The 22,138-nt window shown below is 40.7% G+C and overlaps 1 protein-coding gene across 1 annotated transcript in view; it reads left to right on the top strand.

The window, feature by feature from the left end:
• Positions 1-22,138, top strand: part of cep112 (centrosomal protein 112) — a 100,495-nt gene that overhangs the window by 37,869 nt on the left and 40,488 nt on the right. The window contains exons 18-20 of the mRNA XM_035654347.1: positions 6,607-6,742; positions 11,163-11,270; positions 15,829-16,011. Coding sequence (XP_035510240.1) covers positions 6,607-6,742; positions 11,163-11,270; positions 15,829-16,011 — 427 coding nt within the window. The remainder of the gene's footprint in view (positions 1-6,606; positions 6,743-11,162; positions 11,271-15,828; positions 16,012-22,138) is intronic.

Here is a 22,138-nt window from a genome sequence, read left to right as displayed (position 1 = left end):
TTTCATGATTTTCCTTACAGCCACTTAAGAGCTGGTTACAAAATCAGTAGCTTGGTGGAGCTTCTGATTTTGTAAACAGACATTTTTTGGCAAGGTGTTAATTAATTGTGTATGCATGTCTGTCTTAGTCTCTGTGTCATTGTTTGTCTCTCTCTGTGTTTGTGCATGCATGCCCACATGGTTGCATGAGATAGTGCCCCTTTACTCTTAAAGGTGTAAGATTCATCCAGTATGTTCTTTCATGTTATTTTGTGTGTGTGGTGTGTGTGTGTGTGTGTGGAATGTGTGTTGTGTGTGGTGTGGTGTTGTGTGTGTGTGTGTGTGTGTGTGTGGTTGTGTGTGTGTGTGTGTGTGTAGTGTGTGTGTTGTGTGTGTGTGTGTGTGTCTTTTGAAGTGGTCTTATCTTTCTCAGCATTCCTCTCCCATGACAGGAGGATTGGAGGGAAGCAGGGGTGGTGGTCTGGAGAGGGACCAGAGGTAGTCGAGCAGAGGCCCAGTTTTTGTTGAGGTGCAGGAGCAGGTGGAGGTATGGATCCTGAATATTGAAAAGCTGCACCAGGGCTCGATATTTCCTCCCATGGCAACTGCATTTAAAGGGGAGGATGGAGATGGGTTAAGCGCCAGTTCGATACCACAGACCTGACTAACGGAAAATTGTAAGGAGGTCTTTAACTGGGTCCAATAGCAAAGGTTCTCTGAGTTAAAGAACACTTACACCCTCAGATACTCTTGCAATATACTTTATTTTATTCAATGTATTGAACACTGATTTGCAAGCATGCATGCTATCCCACTGAAAAACAAGAAGCTAAAATATCAACAAGAAACGCTGTTTGTTTTAGTATTAGGATGTAGTGTGTGGTGTAAGCTTACTAACTGGTATCACTGCAGGAATGTTTAATGGAGAGAGTCTAGACAATGATTCTTTTTGTCTTTTTGAATACTGAATTAACTGGATAGATAATGAAGCAGATAATAAAGTTTCTACTCTGGAACAAAAAATAATAGTTACCCCTCAAATTTGCCATATCTGATTATTTCAGTATCTTCCTATCACTTAATATGTATTTGCCTCTGATTGATATTATAACATTTCCATGCTGTAATGATAAATGCCTTGCCTACGTGATTATCACACATAACCTTATTTGACATTTTTACATTAAGCTAGCTCACTTACAAATGTGCACTGACAGTATGAATTATTACCAAAGCAGGCACAAGTTAATTCATACACTCAAACAACTCAATCTCGATAGATTGTCTTTAGGGCTTTCGTTGTTTCATTAAAAACCTTCCAGCTTCGTTTTCCATTGTATAATGATTGGGATATGTAAATACAGTATGTTTACTTTAGGGACTCATGCCTATTTGATTTAGCATATTATGCTGTAGTCTGCATAATTCATGAAGCCAAATAGCATCTAAATGCAAAGTGAAGGCAAGAAAATCCCTGTTCAAAATCATGTTGTGAGTAAAATCTCTCCTCTTCTCTTCAGCTCTAAACATTTTTATACTAACATCATACCATCTTACCATCTGGTGCATTTTGCTTTTCTGTGCTGTAGGCACAGTTCGAGTTTTCATGTATACAAAGAATAAATACCCACCGTACTTCAGCATATCTGAGCTATACCAAAGCAGGAAAGAGCTGTATAGAAATATTAAATAACTCTGAACTCTAGAGCCATTTTGAAGCATGAGACAGACATCTAGTATGTCTTTTTGTTCTGTCCCACCCACATGTTTATCCACCCACATAGTGGTACTGTCAGCCTGGGCTGCACCAGATTCCTCTTCATCCTGTTCTCTCTCCTTAGGGTGTTCAGTTGGGTTTGACAAACTAACTAGCACAAGAGAAAGTCACTGGTTTCATCCCCATTGTTGATATGAGAGCACAAGCTTCAGAGGAGACAGTTTGTATAGATGAATTGAAATGTCATCTGTCATGGCAAGGCACTAAGCCCTCTTCCCTTCTGCAACATCCATCTGCGGCGAGCGCTATTCTTGACCTTTATTTGAAATTAATCTATGTAGGGTAAACAATATTTTTTATTATTGATTAATCAGTCCAGAAAATAGTAAAGAGATACCATGTCCGTTAGCCAGAGTTCAAGGTGATGTCTTTATTTTTTTGTCCGACCAACAGTTCAAAGCCCCAAAATATTCAGTTTGTTCAGTTGAAGACTAAGAAGACCAGACAATATTCACATGAAATCATGATGCAGGCTGTAGCCTGTAAAGCTTTGGCTTTTTTTCTTTAAGAAATGACTCAAGCACAACAAAATAGTTATTTAATAGACTGCTTTATGGGACTGGTGCAGGTTGAAGCTTAATTAATAATTACCAATCATGTAACCTCTATTTTTATTATATATTATATTTAAGAGGCTGGTAGCAACAGCAACAACACTAGTGAGGCGACTGTTTTCACTGATGCTACTGTGTTAGACGGATAATGATAACGATGCAAACGTATGAGGCCATTTTGTTTCATATATTGATGTGAGATGCTGTTTGTAAACAGGCCACATTTGAAGGCAGTTTTAAAGCCATCAAGCTCAATGACTCTCTGTTTTCTGCTCCCTCTCATTTTAACTCTTTCCCTCAGTGTCTTTAATATTTTCTTGCCCTTGTGCTGTCTCTCTTTTGTGTTCACTTATTTGTGGTCTGTCTCCTATTCTGTGTCTGTTTCTGTCTTTATTTTCTCTCTCTCTCTCTCTCAGTCTCTCCCTTTCTCTTTCTCTTGGGATGCGGATGAAAACCAAGCCTGTTTTATTTTTTCTTCAGAGGGCGCTGAATATTTCAGTTTTGCATTTTCTCTCTCTTTTTTTGTGCTCCCTCTTTTTTTTTTCTTCTTCCAGGCCCCTTTGATGTGTCTGTGGATTCGTTATCATTCCGTTTGGATGAGCTCACAGACGCAGATGCGCGGGCGCTCGCATGCACTTGCGAATACACGCCACACGTACACACACATACACACACTCTCACTCTGTCTTTTTATACTAGAGACCAGAGGCATCCACATGCAAGCGTGCATTCTAGTCTGTTTGTCAGTCTTTTCCATGCGCTGCTCCACCCACATTACAGCCCATACAATTCCTAAATACTCTTCTCACATGAAAAGAATATTTGCATAAGCAATTACAGTTGGCTCTTATCCATTAACTTTAATGTGTACTCTTGTATTAACTGTACGTGAATGTTTATGTACAGTAGGTTCCTTATGTCTACATATCCAGCATGTGGTGCTCACACAGGCGGCACGTGGCAGTGTGTGGTTAGGGCAGTCCGGAAAACGCCGGCATCCCTGCCTGTCTGCCAGGCGGCTGGATGGCGGAAGCTCTTTCACCCTTTCTAGCACAAACACTCCTCTCTCCTCGCCTCCCTCTCTTCCTCCCCTTTAAACAGCCGTTTAGGATTGAGGGATGAGAGGACTTCCTCTTTAGAGAAGGCACATCTTTAATTTGAGCCTCCTCTCCTTCCACTTTTCTGACCAGAGATCCATTTAAAGCCAACCGGCCGCCCTGGTGCTGGCACCCCTCTCCTTCCTTACCCTCTCTGTTTCTCCCTGCCAGGCCTCCCTGACTCTTTTTTTTCTCTCTCTGTCCTCTCATCTCACCCTCATTGCTCTGTTATTGATGGTGACACGTTGTCTACCGCTCTTGTGACCACACACAGACACACACAAGAGTTATTCTCCGAGAAATCACTGAAGCTGCCATGTGTTCACCTGCTCTCCTCAGCTTTAGACCATAATATGTTTCAGTCTGTCACACACTTAAAGTTAGCTGCAGTGAATTTTTTCGGTGTATCCTTAGAGGTGTAGGCCCAGCAGCCGGCTCCAACTTAGTCATAGTGCATTCCTTGAGTAGAGTTGTCAGTCACACAAGGAGTTCGGGACTGTGGATCATGAACAAAGGCCCGTATACACGCATATGCGCACACCCGTACACACACATACATACATACTCAACCGTGACACACACCCAATTCATTTCTGCTCTGCCTTGGAAGTTTAAAAAACTTGCTATTTCTGTGACATCCTCTTTTCCATCTTCCTCTCTCTTTTCCGCTGTCTTTCTTTTTTTTTTTCCATTTTAGTCTCTGTACATATCCTTTTGTGTCTGTCTGAGCCCGGAAGGCAGTCATGCAACGAGACTGATTAATAATTACAGAGTACACAAAATTGGGAGAGAAAAAAAAACAATTTCTTTGTCGTTTGATGTCCGACATGAGAGAGACCAAAATTACAAAGAGACAGAACACTATAAAGAGGAGAGAAAGCTTGCACATTCCTTTTTCAATACTCTGCTTCTGTTCTTTGCCTTCTTTTCATTTAGCTGTTTTTATCTTTTCTGTCTTACTTCGTTTCTTTCTTTTTTCATTCTTTGTTCTATCTTTTATTAAACCCTTTGAGTTTGATTATGGGAAGCGATTAATCACATAGCAAAAATTCTAACTTTGTGAGAGTGTGTGCAGGCAATGACTATAGCTCTCTCTGTGGTTTTTTTTTTTTTTAAGAAGCTTCTGTTGGCCTGTTTATAGTGCTACCTGCTATGCTTTCATAACAGTGGAAATGGAGCATATCCTTTATGAATTGTAAGACGCACACTCACAAACACTTGACAGTCCTCCTGCTTTGTAAAATACAGATAAATATGTGGAGCGTCTTAGCCCCCCCCCCACCACCACCCTGTGCCTGTCGTAATTTTGTAATAGTTGTACTTCTAATTGGTTTAAAGTCTTACCCACTGGCCAAGAATTCATTCTCCCTCCTGCTTGTCTGTCCACGGGGAATAATTATCCATACAATGTTAGTTAATTTACAAGGGAGCAGGAGAAAAGACACACCCACACACACACACACACACACACACACACACCTAGTGCTGTGCATACCACACACAGCCAGTGATATTCTCTCTCCAGCGTTGTCATCTTTGTGCATTAATCAGAAGAAAGGTCTTGGATGATTTTGGTTCCTGCTGTAGTGTAACTGGAAGCTGCATAGCAGTCAGGTCTTCGCTGCCTAGAAAAATTTCTACACTTTGTGTTGAAGTTAGTTGAACAGTTGCACATTCAGTGTGAGCGTTTGTGAAAATTTCATCAGTTCACTCAAAACTTTAAAAGGGGTTCACTTGTGATATTATTACCATATAACACTCATGAAAAGGAGGGGCAGGAGTGCAAAAAGTCGATCTTACTTACGATTTTGTGATTCAGAGCAGTATAAAACAGCCTGTTTTTGTTTGCACTTGGTCTGAAAACATGCATTTTTTATCTAACAGCCCCAGTTTCATAAAGTTATCCTCAATGTAGCTCCCAGCAAGGCATTTTTAATAATCTTTAAGTATTTATCATAAGGCATTCATTGTATTTGACTTGAATTGTGGCTGGATGCCAGCCTAAGAAAGAACATGCAAATTTTTATTTAAAAATAAACTGGCAATATGATTCCTACCTGTGTATTCAGACTATATGTATGGGCATGTGATACAAACATGTTACTGTAGAATGCATTAGGGATACAAATTTAATTATCATTAAATAAATACCTGAATCAATTCTGTTATCTTTTGAAGAAGCTTTTACTGATACGTTAAAAGGAAATGATGTGAGTATTGTATCATTACGGCATGTGTTATTTGTACATTGTTTTATTGATAAAAAACAGTAAACATTTTCTTACAGTAATATTATCAGATTTTTGATTGCATTTTGGCAACATCAAGAAAGGTCATGTAAAGGATTTAGGAGCCTGCCAATGCCAAAATACAATATCAATATCATATGACACACACTTGGAGCTGCTAAAATTTGTCAGATGTGAGCGCATGTTGACATAATTGTTCATACTCAAGTCTGTGTCCAAGTAAAAAAGAAATCATGCGTGACTACAGAGTCGCTCTCCGGCCATCAATTTCATGCAAATTTTCAGGTGGTTTACAAAAATAACACCTTCACACTCTTCCATCACTTCCAGCTCTGTCGTTCTTTCTACACTCTTTCCTTCCACCCGACACACACTCCTGTCCCGACACACACTCCTGTCCCCACACACCCTCCGTGGGTTTGGCTTGACAGCTACTTGGTATTGCTGTATATGATGTTGTGGCTGGGCCTCTTGGTTGGGCGCTGACAGCTCTCGGTATGAGGCTGTCCCTCTTAGTGTGCCTGTCAATCCTCTCAGCCTGCAACTCCATGACCTGACATTTGCCAGCAATATCTGCAGTGTACCTGCATGGAGCACACACACACACACACACATACAAACACGCAAACATACACAGCAAGGTATTTGAGCTGATGGATATGGTAGAATTGTAAATTGACTTTCCCATCACTTGACTCTTTCTAATAAAAACAAAACAGAAATAATTATAAATGGTCATATTATGAAATCTGATGCCATCCAAAGGTTCTGAAAATATTTCTTAAGGTATCATGTGGCAAATCGCAGAAAACAGAAACTGTGTTCAGCCCTTCCGAAAATCCCTTTGTATCTACTGTATCTACTGCATTTCAGGATCTCTGGTCCGCAATTGCATTTCTATGGCTTCATATATTTATTTCTGCACGTGTGTGTGCGTGTTTGGTTTGAAGGGAGATGGAGAGCCAGATGGACAGAGCCAGGGAGAGCCAAAGGCAGCAGATCCAGCAGGCAGATATGGCGCTGGAGCAGTTCAAGAAACAGGTGGAGCTCAGCTCTGAGAAGGCCTACGCTGACATGAAACTCCAGGTCTGATTTACATACACACATAAATGTGCATATAAGCATATAAAGAGAAAGAGAATAATTGGCGGGGCTTTTAATTGTGCACTGGACCCATATCTAGACAGATCCTCAGCTAAACATCAGAAGGTCTAATACAGCTGAACTGCTTGAAACCTTTGCAACCTTTACAACCTTTAACAATCTCGCGTTCGGGATTGTTTCACCCGCAATTCCGTTTTAATAACAGCAGGTTAACCTCGTGTGAAGGAGGCTACCAAAACGTTCGAAAACGGTGTGGCAACGAATGACTTCGGCTACAGCTGATGCGTTTACTGCTGTTCACTCTTGCTTTACCTGGTCCATGCTGGTAAAATACCATACCTGCTGGTATCATGTCTAGATAGACCTGTACATAGATGGTGCCTTTGCCTCATTTCAACAACTTGTCAACAAGATAGGACTGCCCAGACAGGATTTCTTTAGATACTTCAATGACATACTACAATCAGAAACATTATTAGACCCTCACCTTATTCCCCTCATCTTTTTTCAGACTTTTACATGTATACCGATATAACAGGTAAAGTAGACACTTCTCTGGTAAAGAGATCTGGGTATCCAGATCTCTGAAGAACAATGGAGTCGTAGTCTAAGGCAGATACACAGATGCTCCATAAACTTTAGGCAATTTAAGATTCTACACAGACTACATTATTCAAAGGCAAAAGTGCACAGGTTATTCCCCTCTGTTTCTCCCATATGTGAGAAATGTGAGACTGAGGCCATTCCTGCCCATAGTTTTATACAGTGGCTCAAGATTTTCAATTTCTGGGTTAATGTTTTCAAAATTATCTATAAAAGACTGACAGGTCAAGTAAACCAGACCCTCAAACCATTATTTTGAATACACTAGACGCTATAAGTGGTCTCAGCTACTTCTTTCTAAATTTCTGTCTCACGCCTCTCATTATTATTATTATTATTATTATTATTATTATTATAATTATTATAAAAGCGGAAAGATGTACCTAATCGTAACATGTGGCTCGCTAATCTCATAAAGACACTGGAGGTGGAGAGGATCAGATATATCTGAATGGATCAGGCAGATATGTTTAGTTTAGTTTAGGGTATTCACGACATATAAGCATCTGTGATCAATTATATGAGTTATGACTTGGTAAGTGTTAGATATTCTGCTGAGGTTCCATCTCCATTTATCCCCTTTTCTAAGCTTTTTCTTTAACATCTCTCTTTATTCTCTGCTTCCTTTTGTTTTTTTCTTTGTTTGTTGATTATGTTTTGTTTTCTCTTGTTTTCTATTGCCTTGCTTTGTTTTGGGCTGCACTGATTTGTTATGTCTGTTATGGCGTCTGACATGTGTGTATATGTTAGTATGGCCTTAGTACGTGCCTAAATATTACTTGTGTATGTCTAAGAGTGAGAGTGTATGTATTAAACACTCACTTTACCATAATCTGAAAGGTTCATAATTTTTACTCTCTATTTATTTTTATGTATTTTGTTTTATTTAGTTAGTTATTAGTTCCACTCTCTGTCTTATTTGCTGGTTTCAGACCATGGTCTGTTTGCTTTGATGTTAAATTTAAAATCTAGCCTTGACAACGTCAGGCTGTCGGTAAATATACCAAGCTAACTGTGTGTCATTTTCTATTTATTACTGTAACCTTACACCGCTTTGTGTTTTTGTTTCCTGTTACTCATTTTTGCACCAACCAAAAAACAATGGTGTTTGATGTATGTAGGTTACTATAGTTGGCAACTCATTACTAAAACATAAAATATCTAAAACTATAAAAGCATAGAAAGCGCTATACATTGAATGCACAGTGTATGTTAACAGAAAGCGGTATCCATTAACACCTGTTTACTATTATATGTGTGCATACTGTACATCCTGATATTCCTGCACGTACTGCACTATTTTGTTTCCTGTTGTGTGCATTTACACAGACACACATATGCACTTCTATCCTCTTTCATGTTTGCTTTACCACAAAGGGAGTGAGCTATTTGACAGGCAATAACCAAGACAATGCAGACACACACACACATATTTTGTAGTTGCAGTGCAGTGAGACACAGCCTGACCACAGATGCAACAGGGCGCCACATTGGCTGTGCTTGAATTCCTCTGTATGTCTTTCTTTCTCCGCCTCCCTCCCTCCCCTGCTACGGCTCCTATACTGAAAAAAATCTATAAGTGAGAACCAGGAACATCATCATCTCTAGGCCAAATGGATTAAATAATGTATAATCTTGCTCATTAAGCAGGTGCACTCATTTCTGTGCTACCACACGTTGACCTCACTTCCTCTCAGTGGGCGTGACGTGGGTTGGTTGGGTTTCGACGGAGAACAGGGTCACACTCACTCAGCAGACAGACTAATTAGTACGTCAGGCCAGCCCCACGATCAGCAGTCCACACCGCGTGGGCTGCTGCTTATCGGGAGAGTTCTCTAATCGATACGCGCTCAGCTGTAATACTTCTGATGCTGTCTTAGAAGTCAGTTTAGGCTATAGGCGTTTTCGTTAAGCATTTTTGGCTATACTCTGTGTGTGCTTTATTGACGAGGCAGCGCTGAGTGTGGTCCTGAACGCTCTAAAGAACTGCATTTTAGAGAAGATTAGAAAGTGTTAGTCGCTGATTAGTGTTTTTCAGCTAATCAGTGTGGTGGGGGGCACATGTAGAGTAAGAAAACGAGAGTTTGAGTGGGAGTAAAAATCATGCATGGCTGTTTGTGGGCACTCAGGGGCAACCTTTATATTCCCCCAGACTGAATTTAAAAAAGTTTGTATTGACAAAAGGGATAAAAACTGAGATGTCCTTTGGCTTTTAAGTGAAACTATTTTCTATAATATCCACTTTGTGAGTATGCATAAGATGCTTGCTTGGATTGTAGGCATTTCACTGAATTTCTTTTTTTTTCTTGACTGCCAGACAGAAAACTTTGGTTTGCTTTCTAAGTTGTTCCTGCTTTTTGAATACAAGGCTACATGTGTTGTTTTTTTGTGTGTTTTTTCTACCCAGTTGGGGAGTGATGTCTTCTTTTTTCGATGCTTGGAAAATGTCTGTATTGCTGTTTTTTTTTCCTCCTCCTCTTTTCTCCAGTTCTCATGATCCATCTCATGCTCGTTCCTTCTTTTCCCATAGAGCCCCTGGCATCCCGATCTCCAATCTGACTTTATCCTCAGCCCACATCAAAGCGCCAGGAGAGAGGGAGCAGTCTCTTCTGCATCCCTGTCATCCTCCTCTCCCTCTTTCCTTCTCCCCACCCTACTTGTGCATTGCTTCATCACGTCTTCCTGCTAAGGCTTTTATGTTGCAGAAAGTACTTCAAAAAGAAGTTGTTTTTTTTTCCCCCGCTTACTCTCTTCTTTCCTCTCATCATCTTCTCCCTCTCTCTGTCTGCAGATGGTGTTATATCTAAATGGATTATCTGTATCACTTTCTTCCTCTCTCTGTCTTTCTCTCGTTTTAAAATCAGCATCACCACTTTTAGACTGCACTTAACGGAAAGAGTCTGCCCTATTTTGGTTAGGAAAAAAAGAAGCACCATACGGAATCAAATCTCTGTTGCATGCATAGTTCAAAGGAGGCTTCAGCATTTTAAATGGATTAATCAAAACACATTTACTGAGCATTACACACAGCATAGCCCAGATACAGAGGAGTTTCAGTAAATTACATTTCCAATTGTTTTGATTATCGTCACCTGAACAGAAAATATAAAAAATAGGCTGCAAGGATGTTGAGTTAAGATAAATAGGGTAAATATTGTCAAATACCCATTTTCCAGAAAAAAACTAAGTCCTCAAAGAGGCAGCAGCTTGTGACTTCCTCATTTCTAACTGCGTCTCTTTTACTTGAGTCCTCGTGTTGCAGTTATTTTCTCGCACCTGTGAATGTTGATGTGAACTTCTGGTTTCACATATTTAATGTTAATTAAAATATTATGCTTTGATGAATAGGTTAATATATTAATGTGCTGTTATTACATTATCATTACGATAAGATCACACATAATGTGATGAATATATTTCTTCCCGATGGCTGTTCATTAATTTCACATTAAAAGAAAAATGTTACAGCAGCGTCACTCTGCTGCAGATGCATGGTGTTGTGTTGCAAGTTCTGCATGTATTAGATTTAATGTATTCGTGCTATGATTATGCATGAATCATCTAGAACTGCTGAAAAAATATAGAGCAGAATTTTGAACAAAAACGTACGTACAATCTTCTGACATGAGATTTTGAGTAGGGTTTTATGTGTGATTCTCAGCAACATAAATGTATTCCAGATTGTAAACCAAGCCCAAATGTTCTACACAAACATTTCATAATGTATGTATTTGATTGAAGAATTATTTTCAGTCAGTCACATAGTAAACTTTGGGTTTTTTTCTTATCATGCCTCCAGATGGAGAAGGTAGAGGAGGACCTGAGCCGCTCCAAGTCCCTCAGGGAGAGCCAGGCCAAAGAGTTCTCTCAGCAACTTGATGCACTCAGACAGAAATATGAGCAGCAGGTCTGTATGAGACTGTAACTTTATGTCCATCCGTCAGTGTGTTTGTCTACCTGTAGCTCTATGTATGTATAGTTTTTCTTGTTTCTGTGCTCATGATGTAGCCAGGGGAAAAGGGAAATTCTCCTCTTGCCTCCATCATCATCATCACAATGTTATCTTTTCTCTATTATCCGTGAACCGCTGGAGCCAGCCAAGGGGACTGACATCCATTTGGAATAGTCTTGTTATTCTTCCCCATCTGTTCCACATGATTAATTTCTCATGATAAGGGACACGCTTTAGATTAGGCTTGGATTGCGGCTCAATAAATATCTTAAACGTTGCCAATTGAAAACTAATGCAATCTGCATAGCAGATGTACTGTCCCCTTATCATCGCATCTCTGTCACTCTTCTTCGATTAGGAGTCTCGAAACCATTTTACTCTCCTCATTGAAATCTAACTTGCTGATAGGAAGACATTCCTTATAGAGCATTGGATTCAATTAAACCACAGATATTGATATTATCGGAGGCAGCCAGTTTCATTGTAAGAGGCAGGGAGCCTAGTTTATATTCCTACTGCTTACATTTCACTTTAATCTCATCGGCCTGCTCGTAAGAATTTTATACTTAAACAATGTGATTAAATATTTTAGCCATAATTACTTCAGACATGTTCATGCAGTCCTGCATAGCAGCTAATTGCACCATGTGAGAAATACAAATATATATATCCTAGATTACCATTAAACAATACATCATTTTCAAATTCTTCCTTTAAATTGTGTTAAGAAGAGCATACAGCAGTAACTAGTGTAGCATCTCTTTTCCATCCGTATCCACAGCATGATTGATTTTCAGCCAGCAAACTAGCACTGAACCTGACAGTTAATAAGCATGCAAACACTAATTTTCCTGCCAGAGGGAGTCTACACTGCGTGTAATTTTCTGTAGATAGTTATAAGTGGAGGATATAAGGCCAGTGTTATTTCCAATAAGTGGAGAAATAGTTCTCCCTTATTGATTTGCTCTGTCTGAACACTGTCTGTAATTCTAATGGCGTCTATGGGTTGTATGATGTATTTGTTATATTGAAATGTATTTTAAAATATTCACCAAAGTAATGGGGGAAGTCGGAAAATACATCTTCTTAGTACTTGCTGCAAGGGTGTGTTGTCATATAAAGCAGATAATGGCACTTAAACCGTTAAACAGATTGTATGTATATCCAAAAGACATTTTCATCCCTCTATAATGATCCAGTAACTGTGAGAATTTATCAGTGTTTTGAGTGCCAACTACACTATATTGTTCTAAAGGATCATAAATTCCATCTCATGTAACAAACAGGTAAGTAATCAAAGCGTTGCAGAAAATATTCATAATAGTGACTGTTATCATCTGCTGCTACAGAGAGTGGGGGTGCAGTTGACAGTTGAAGCCAACTACATAGGGTTAGCAGCACATCAGGAAGGCTTTTGTCTCGAAGATAAGAACGTGTAAAGACGAAGGGCCTGTCTTTGTGATGATGTTGATAAGAGTGCTGGTGACATTAGCTACACAATTAGAAGAGTAGAGAAAGAAAGAGAGGATTTGTGTCTGTGTGCACATGAAGACGATGATGAAGTGATTATTCATGACTTACTGTCGTTTTATCTTGTGTGTACATTCTGTACACTGTGTTTTTGCACATACACACACACACAAACGTGACCACAAGTACTTTGTGTGCACCAATTCTCTCATGCCTGCATGCGTGTGGTTGTGATTGGTGTCACAAGATTGCAGAGGTCAAGTTTGTCCATTCAGATGCTCACTAAAGAACATTTGCCCAAGGGCAGCTTCAGTGAGACTTTAAAAAGGGAACTATGTATGAAGGAGTTGTTTTCCAGTTGACCTTCCCTGCTGCCGGACGTCATGGTGTCGTGCCAGAACCTCTTGACGTTGGAGTGATGCAGTAGAGGTCAAATGGCTGGTTTGGAGTCATGACCTTGAGAGTTAAAGGGAATCCCAACAGCCTCCCTCTTCAGATGTTGAGATTGGGATATTAAATGATAAAGGAGTATAGTCTTTAGACATGCAAATGTGTGGGCTACAGTACACGGAAAAATACGCTCTCATCTCCATACTCTGCGCCGCTCACTGGCCATCTCCAGTTGAAACCATACAGTGAGCAATAAGGGGTTTGTGTTTCTTCCATCTCTCCCTCCCCTCCCGCACTCACCCCCAGCCTCCCCTGCTGAGCCCAGACAGGGCTTCTGTTCTACTCTCCTCTACACCCTCCTCTTTCCTCCTCCTTCTCAAACATTTCAGATTTCCCCCCCTGGGGTTGAAAGAAGCCCATTACCTCACTGTCCTGTCTCAATGCGAGCAATGCGCACACACACAACCATGACAGCCTAGGCTGACAGGAGTCGTGCTGTGCGGTAACACCCGACCCACTCTGTATCTGTGGCACCAAGCTGTGGTATAACCGACTCAGTCTTCCCTCATAAACGCCACGCCGGTCCCTTTAAGAACCGCAGCACCCAGCATCCTCCGCTGCACGCTGGCGCTACGTGATGTCACAACCAGGCTCCTTGCTGGGTCTGCTCTCTGTCATCTCCTCTCCGTCTTTTTCTTTAGCTGTTTTTCTCACAATGGATCTATCTTGCCCATTTCTTCATTTTGGTTCCACCTCAGATCCCCTCTTTCCTCCAAAACCCCCCGTGGCCTGAGACTCTAAACAGGAGCGAACAGTAAGCCACGATGTTCTCCCCCCAGTTTCTGTTACCGCATGTCCTGCTGTCCTGCTGGGGAGAGTTTTCGAAGCAATGGCCTGCTTATCAATCCGTCAGCTCTAACTTGTGCTGCTGTATGAAGCTGACTACCCCTGTGGGACAACGCATTCTGGCTGTGGATCCGATTTGTATCTATTATGTCCTTGAATGGAAAGTGAAGGCGGTGCAAATTTGTCTGTCTGTGGAATGCACCGTAGACAACATCAGCATCACCAGTGGCAGCACGTGGAAGATGTTGCCCACACTCATCATATTCATAGTGTTTGTCTAATGGAGCTTTGTGGTGTTCTGTTATGTCCTGGAAAAATGTCATGTGTGAGGTACCTTGAGGGTGTACTGTGTGTGTGGGTGTGTATCTGCCATGCCATTTACTGAGCCACAGAGATAAAATACAATTTTATCCAGCCATAATTCCTCCCATTGCCCTTTTTAGAGGGCATTTAGCAAAGCTCTCCCAAAAGCTGGAGGGTAAATTCTTGGCTGCCAAAATGAAGTGTCTATTGTAGCCTTCCTCACAGTGCTGGGGACGGAATCCGGCTTCCTGTAGATAGCCCCTCATTCATCACCTGCTCTGAATAGCATGCAACGTCCGAAGATAGGGCTTTGGATAGAGCAGGCACCGGGCATACAGGCTGTGGATCTCCGCTTCTCTGGCAGGCCAGGTAGGGTGCCGTCAAGCACAATGTGCAGGGGATTAGCTTCAAAGCAGGGAGGCGAATGGGCCCCAGGCCCCTGCTGTCCTTTCAGGGCTCCGGCTGGGGCTGCACGGCGGGATGGTGTGGGGGTCACTCGTCCCCCCGCCATGGGGGAGTGGGAACGGAATAGAGCCTGGGAAAGGCTTGGGGGCTTGGGACTGGGAGCTCCGCTGGCAAGGCTCACCTCTCAGCAGGTGACTCCGCTCACAGTTGTGCTCGGATGCATACTTGCTTCATATGACAGAAAATAATTGGGGCTTTATGTCCCATTAAAAGCATTTTATGTTCTACTACTGTATTGTGTGTAGCTGGTCATAACTCCAGTGAGGTCTACTGTATGTTTATACTGTAAACAAGCCTTCTTGTTGATCGGTGCATACAGGTCCTTGCTATACTCTGACTTCAGATATTCTTCATTAGCAACATAAAGCCCAATAATAGCAGCTTGAGCATAATCCTATTAATTGTGAAAACATGGAAACTGATATTGACTACTGAACGGAGTAAGTGGATTTGAAAGCATCCTATCGGTTCTCCTTAAAGTTTCTGCTGTCCTCGCGTCCATTTTTTTTCCTTTTTTGGGTTTGCAATCATCATCATAGTCAACGCCTAAGCCGATTTTCGCATGCTGTCAGGCGCATAGCATGGGGCATTGGGTAGTTACTGCAGCCAGATGGCTAACCCCTACCAGCTTGCATGCATATCCCAAACTAACTGCTCTTTTATATGCCGATCGCAGAATAGGGCGAGGGGGACAGATTTGAAGAGAGAGAGGAGTGGGACATTGAGGGCCGGTCGGTACAATTAGCAGGAGAGGTGGGAGGGCGGGGGAGCAAGCCAGATGTAAACACATCACATCATGTCGTCCTCTGACGACGTGAGGAAGCAGATAAACTTTTCTCGCTTTTTTTTCTCCTCCTTCCCACCAATTTCGCCAATGTGGTTGTGCACACGGGTGTTCTAGATGGAGGGAAAGGGGGTAGAAGGAATAGGACGAGGAAAGGTTGAATGGATCGGTGGATGGACAAGTTGTCATGACGACAGGGTTGCTCTGAGTGTGTGTTGGCTGATGAAGTCTCTCTTTGCCTGCTTGTCCAATCAGATGGCTGAGCAGCGCATGCAGCACGAGCAGGAGAGGACGCGGCTACAGCAGCAGCACAGCGCGGAAAAGGACAGCCTGGTCCAGGAGCGCCAGCGGGAGGTGAGCAGCCTAGAGAGGCAGGCCAGGGCCGCTCTGCAACAGCACCAACAGCACTCCCAGGAGTGGAGGAAGCGCGATGCCCAGGTAGGGGGTCTCCACTGATCCATGTTTGCGCACACACACACACATGCTGACCCACCGCTCTCCCGTGGACAACCATTTTGTATTTTGCCCATTGACGTTTTCCTGGGGTTTCAAAAGCACAGCGGGTTAAGACACTTTTTTATTTGAAGCAAGACAGATATTGATATTAGGTGTGAATAATTTTAGAGATTGCTGTAAATTTTTTGCGAGCGTACAGAAACATTTAGATATTTCTATTTAAATCAAAACAAACTTTATTTGTGTAAAAGCGCCAGTGCGCGTAAGAAGAAGTAAAAAAAAAAAATGGAATAAACAAAACAAAAAAACAAACTGTCCCAACTTCTAACATTATTCTGATGTCTTTTAATATATATATTTTTTTTTTAGCGCAGCAGGGTTTCGTGATAGAAGTAAAGTTAGAAGTGTAAAGACTTGAAATCCAGAAACCACAGGTAGCCAGATGAAGGAGAAGAAATGTGTTCTGTTGAGCGCCAAGCTTTTATTCCAAAACCCTAGGTTGAAATTCTCTTTTATTTTCCGCTGTACGGTTGTGGACCAGCGTCAAGCGCCCTGTACTCCCACCGAAGTGCATCTCTGCATGGCATTCTCTTCTCACCGCAGGTAGCCATCTCCCTCCGGAAAACGGTGGTTATTCTCTCATTTCAGCATTGACGGCCACAAGGAGTGTATGACATTTGGGTCTATATTAATGGACATCCCTGCCTCATAGAGGCTGTTCGTTACAATTTAGCCAAACCAGCAGCAGGTCTTCATCCCATTCCCTTCGCTCTGTCTTCGCCTCCTCTCCAGCCTGGGCTAGCTTGGAGCTCTGTGGGAAGCCATTTGACAAACCAGCCCCCAACTGGGGATGTGTTTGACTCTTCAGGCTTCCTGATGAAATGGACATTGTCAGCATGCAAAGAATTTTGGTTATTGGCCGTTAGCTGGAAGTAGAGATCCAGCCAGACATATTTGGTATTTGTGGACACAATGTGCTCAGACCAGACGTAGGCACAGATGGTGGCAGATGCCGAGTGAATGGCGAAGAAATCGTACTTAAACTATTTTATGTTTTAAGTACAATAATATACTAGGTGATGATTTATCACTAATAAAAACAATTTAATTTTTTCTTTGAAAAGGTGTTTACCCACACAAAGGTGAAAACCTATTTCCCTTATTAAATGCAACAATATTTGACGACCCAGTTTGTCAGATGTAATCATTTTGTCATCCATTTTTATTTTTTTGTTTACATTTTAGGTGTAAACAAATAAACTAGAAAGGATTCGCCCATCAAGTTTAAAATGCTGCTGTTGCTAAATGTCAGATTTATTATAAATCATTTTGTCATTCATAAACTCTGATAGATTGAGGCAATAATTTTATAGATCTTATACTGCCATATCACTATACTGCAAAACTGGCTGGCTAATGTCAAAGAAGTGTTAAATGTATTTAAAAAGCTAGAAACATGAGGGTGTAACATGAGGGGAAAGTCTTGTGTCCTCTCTGATATTCCCTTCTCTAATATTTGGGGAAATATCTTTCACAGCACCAATGGCAGCAGCTAGTGTGTTATTTGGTTTTCTGGAGATGCCGTCACAACAGGACATTTCTGCTGATAACATGCCGTCCTCTGCATGTCAAAATGACGTGTAGTTTGACAAATCTTAGCTTCTCAGGAGGTGACAGAAAACAAACTTCCCCAGTACTCATCTCGTATTCTCAGTTCCTGTTTGCTTGTGCAGCATTTTGAGTAGAGATCAGACGCCCGCGTAATGTCAGATGTTAGAGCCGCAGAAATCAAGATTTTTCACTCGGGCCTTGGAAAGATGGAGAACAGCATGTGAGCTGGTTTGACTTCCTGTGCAAGCACTGTTCCATGGATGTGCTGTTAAAATGACAAGACGCTGGCACACCAGCAGCAGATATGTATTAAACATGAGCTTTTTACATTGAGCGAAGCCACTTATTATTAAACACTTTTGCATTAAGAAAGTTGTTTACCCCTTGAGAACTGATAGCAATGTGGCCCTCACCGGCAGCCTTTCTAAACACATAACACGGGGCTGGGAAAGTTGTGAAAATATGAATAGAATTTAAAAAACAGTATTTTGGTGATGCTTACATAAAACATGGAGCATTTCCTGCAAAGTGCATGCTATATCTTCTTTTCCTCTGTCATTTCTCTTGTGCTTGTAAGGGTCTCAGGGCTTTTTTCCAGCCCATCAAACAACACACTCCCACCACATGGGCCAGATGGACAATGATATTATCATTAAATGACATGTCAGTAACACACAACCCAAATGCCTGCTGTGGCAATTGAATGCAGGTCTCATTATTTCTGCCTCTCTCCGTCTCACACTTTCCCTTAGTCTTCCTGGAATCAGTGCAAGGACAGTTGCAGCTAGGAAGTTGGCTGAGGGAACAGCATATGTCAGTCACACACTCACAGGATGAGTAATACCCACTCATCCCCTTGATGTGGTGGGACATTAATAAATAGCATTCCTGACTCTTGCCTTGTGTTTGAGGAGGAGAGCCAGTGAGTCGTAGCAGCGATTTGAGAGAAGAGCTAAAAAAACTCACACAGGGACACATTGTCCTCATCCCACCAGAGTTTGTTATCCAAGAAACTCTGGCTTCACTCACCGTGTGCACCGCTACATGTTATATACAGGCTATATGACTTATCTGTTTTGTTCAGGGTGATTACATCATTCAGTATTTGTCAACATTCACACTTTAAGTCATATTTCCCTTTTCATTTGTTGTGATATCTCTAATAAAAGAATTAAGCCGCTGAATTCAGGGGCCTGGTGTATAGTTGGCAATCCCACCGACTCATGGGATTAACTCACATTTTCCAGCCTTGTGGACCTGAATGTTGCTCTTAAAAGAATACGCTATTGCCTAAACCGTTTTTGAAAATACCAAAGTGTGAAAGGAAGCTTTCAGTTGGCTGTCTGTCCAGGATGATGAAATGTCTTGCTGGTAAAACATGTTTGCCCACAGCCAGTTCTGTGTCGTTCTGTTAGCTGATCAATGCCCCCCAGAGGACGAAGGAGTTTTGTAGACATTTTTGGGGATCCATCACCAGTAACACTAACACGCACAAATTCTGATATGGTGGCCTGTTTTTTCTTTCTAGAGATATTGTGATTAGAAATGTGAAGTGTGTGCACGTCCTTACATGGAGTGTACAACATGTTATATAAATAGGTTTAACATTGTATAAAAACTATATTTCACACTGAATTCAACAATTTTCCACTTGCCTAGAATTCTTTTTTAATTATTTGATATTCTCTACAAAATTAATCTTATCTTTAAAAAGCATCTTTGGAGAATGCAAATATTTATTGTATTACACGATTTGACGTTTGCTATTGTCGTTATTGTGCTCTATTTTGTGTCTGTGAGGCTTTTCAATTGTTAAGAATTAGTAAGAGTTTGACTTCAAAAAACTAGGGCCAGCATTATAAATTAATTTGAAGCCTTGTTTGTTTTTGTTTTTTTCAAACAGCAGAATTGTTTGTTCTATGCAAAAGCCCATCATTCATAGTTTTCCCACCAGCTCCACCTCAAAACTCATTTTATGGGTATTATTTTCCCGAATAATTATGTCTTTTTTTAAAGGAACGTACACGCCATCTGGACTTCAAACAGCATGGGAGAGAGTGAGAGTCTTGTGAGGTCTTTCTTCTGGGTCGTGACGGACTAAATAATGATGCTGTCAATTTTTCAAAGCATTTCAATCCCAAGTACGTGATTAAGATGAGTCAAATGAAGAGGGTGATGACAGACTAAGTCAAAGCTAAGAGGATGTCTGATGAAGAGAACAAGGCAGGCAGCAAGACCAGTGTGCACATTGATTGTCTCAGTGTTTGTGGATTGTCATTTACAAAATGATTGGTCCCTGAGATCTGGTATTATCAAGTGGATCTTGTCTTGTTACTCATTGATTTCCAGGAGTGGATGAGTATCCCACTGAGCTGGCATGTCACAGATTTTGTGATTTTGTCACATCTTCCCATATACATCTGTGTATTTTGTTAATTTATGGTTAGAATCCAGCTGTTTTTTTGTTTGTTTTTGTTGTTTGTTTTGTTTTATTCAGAATAATTGATCATGGGCAAAGTCATCAGTGAGTACTGGTGCTCTGTGATGTGTTGAGTGTTACAGCTTCCTTTCAAACCATGAAGCCATTTAGTATGTGAATACATCACATCTTGGATTTCAGCCAGATGAGTCTTCAACTGGCTGACAACAGTAAAACATTCACTGCTTTATTTTTTTTTCCTTAGTTCAGTTAAATATTGCATAATGTATTGTGTATATGTGATTCTAAACATATATACATTTATCTTTTGTGGGAGATGTCAGGGTTTTTCATTTATTTTACACACGATATCAGTGTGTAATTGTTTCTCTTTGGGTTTTCGAAACATTGTGTCTCTCATTTAGTTAAGGAGGTCTTCCTCACAGTTATTTAAAAAACAGACAAATAATTTGAAGATATTAGATAGATATTAGCCAAGTGGTTGTGTTTTTTTCTTGTACCACAGTTTACATAAGGAATAAGTTAAAGCATGTGAGAACTGTGGTTAGGTTAAAAGAGAGGCGATGTACATCCTCAGGCTGTAAGTAAAATAATGTAAAACTCCTCTATATTAATAACAGAAATATGTAAAACATACATATGCAAATATTGAAACACAATATTTAAAAGATGCCTGTATCTGAAAGAGCCAGTGTTTAGGGTTAGGTATGGAGGTAGGGGTGTGGTTGAGACTGTGAAAGAGAGTGGTTGAGGTTAGGGTAATGGGTGGGGGATGTGTTAACTGGAGGGGCAGGCCATGGAGCCCCTTGGGGGAAGCTCCTCACATCCCAGATATACAGGTCACCAGACATAGCAGTGGTAAAAAATAAAATAATATATGTGGTTAGGGTTAGCATGAGAGTTACATAAATTAAACAGTGAATGAAGAAAAAAATGTTAATGGATGAGAAGATTGGTACCACTCTCATGTGCGTCTGTGCATTAATTATGGAGTTGATTAGCTTAGGTACCAGAAGCAGGCGCTGTCCAAAGCTAAAAATCTGACTACCAACACCTTTAAAGGTCTCTAATTAATGCTTTAAAAATTGTTTGTTTAATGCATGCACAAACTGAGCTGAAAAAGATTATATATTTAGTATTTCCCAAAATTTCACACTAATTCAAATTTAAACTAATTTAAAATTCAAAAATTCTCAAAGTAGAAAAATTCTAGATAAAAACGATAAAAATGTTCCACCTGTCATGCTAATGCAAACTATTCTCACAGCAGCCATCTGAGTTGTCATAGCAGGAAAAGCATAGGTATAACTAATAAGATTAATTATGGCTCCATTCCATTTAGGTGTGCCTGTGAGCCTTGTCATTAAGCCAGCATGCACAATACCATGGCACTGAAATGCCTACATGGAATACAACTATTCTAAATGTTAGGCTATTAGTTACACATGTGTTTGCCAAGTCATAAAATCCATGGTGTCTGGCTTCTGTCAGTTTTATAGTTATGTAACCTTCAATTAATGCTTTGTGGATGGGAAAACATATAATTTTCTTCTGAGATTATTACATCTTTAATATCTGACAGTAAACCACAAACATTTTAAGCATTACAGTAGAGCAATTAATCTATTAAGACTCAACTAATGTTAAAAAATACTAAATTGACTACCTATTTTCCCTCTTTCTTTTTAAGTCTGTTTTGTTATATCACATAAATCAAAAATAAGAATTGACTGAAGCGGAGACCTCACAAAACAAGTGGACATAGAAGGCTTGCACATTGTAGAACAATGCTGCTTTGTTGTTTGTTGTAGTAATGCTCAAACAAAGCCAGAACACCTTCACTTTTATTACCAGCACATCCTGGCTACTCAGTCCATACAGGATGCTGCCTAAACAGTTCTCATAATACAGTTTCAGGGTTCAGATGTTATCAGGAGACTCCTCAGCTATGCTAGCATGCCTGTGCAACAAATCACATTAAAAAGCACCTTGGAGTTACTGTGGCAAAGTAGTTACTTCCTACGTCCTGTCTACACTTGACTTGGCATCATTTTCTCT

Source organism: Morone saxatilis, unplaced genomic scaffold, assembly GCF_004916995.1.
Source record: "Morone saxatilis isolate NCDOM2014 unplaced genomic scaffold, NCSU_SB_2.0 Contig14, whole genome shotgun sequence".
NCBI classification, from domain to species: domain Eukaryota; kingdom Metazoa; phylum Chordata; class Actinopteri; family Moronidae; genus Morone; species Morone saxatilis.
Note: the sequence above shows the minus strand (reverse complement) of the source record. Positions and strands in the feature narration are given on the sequence as shown.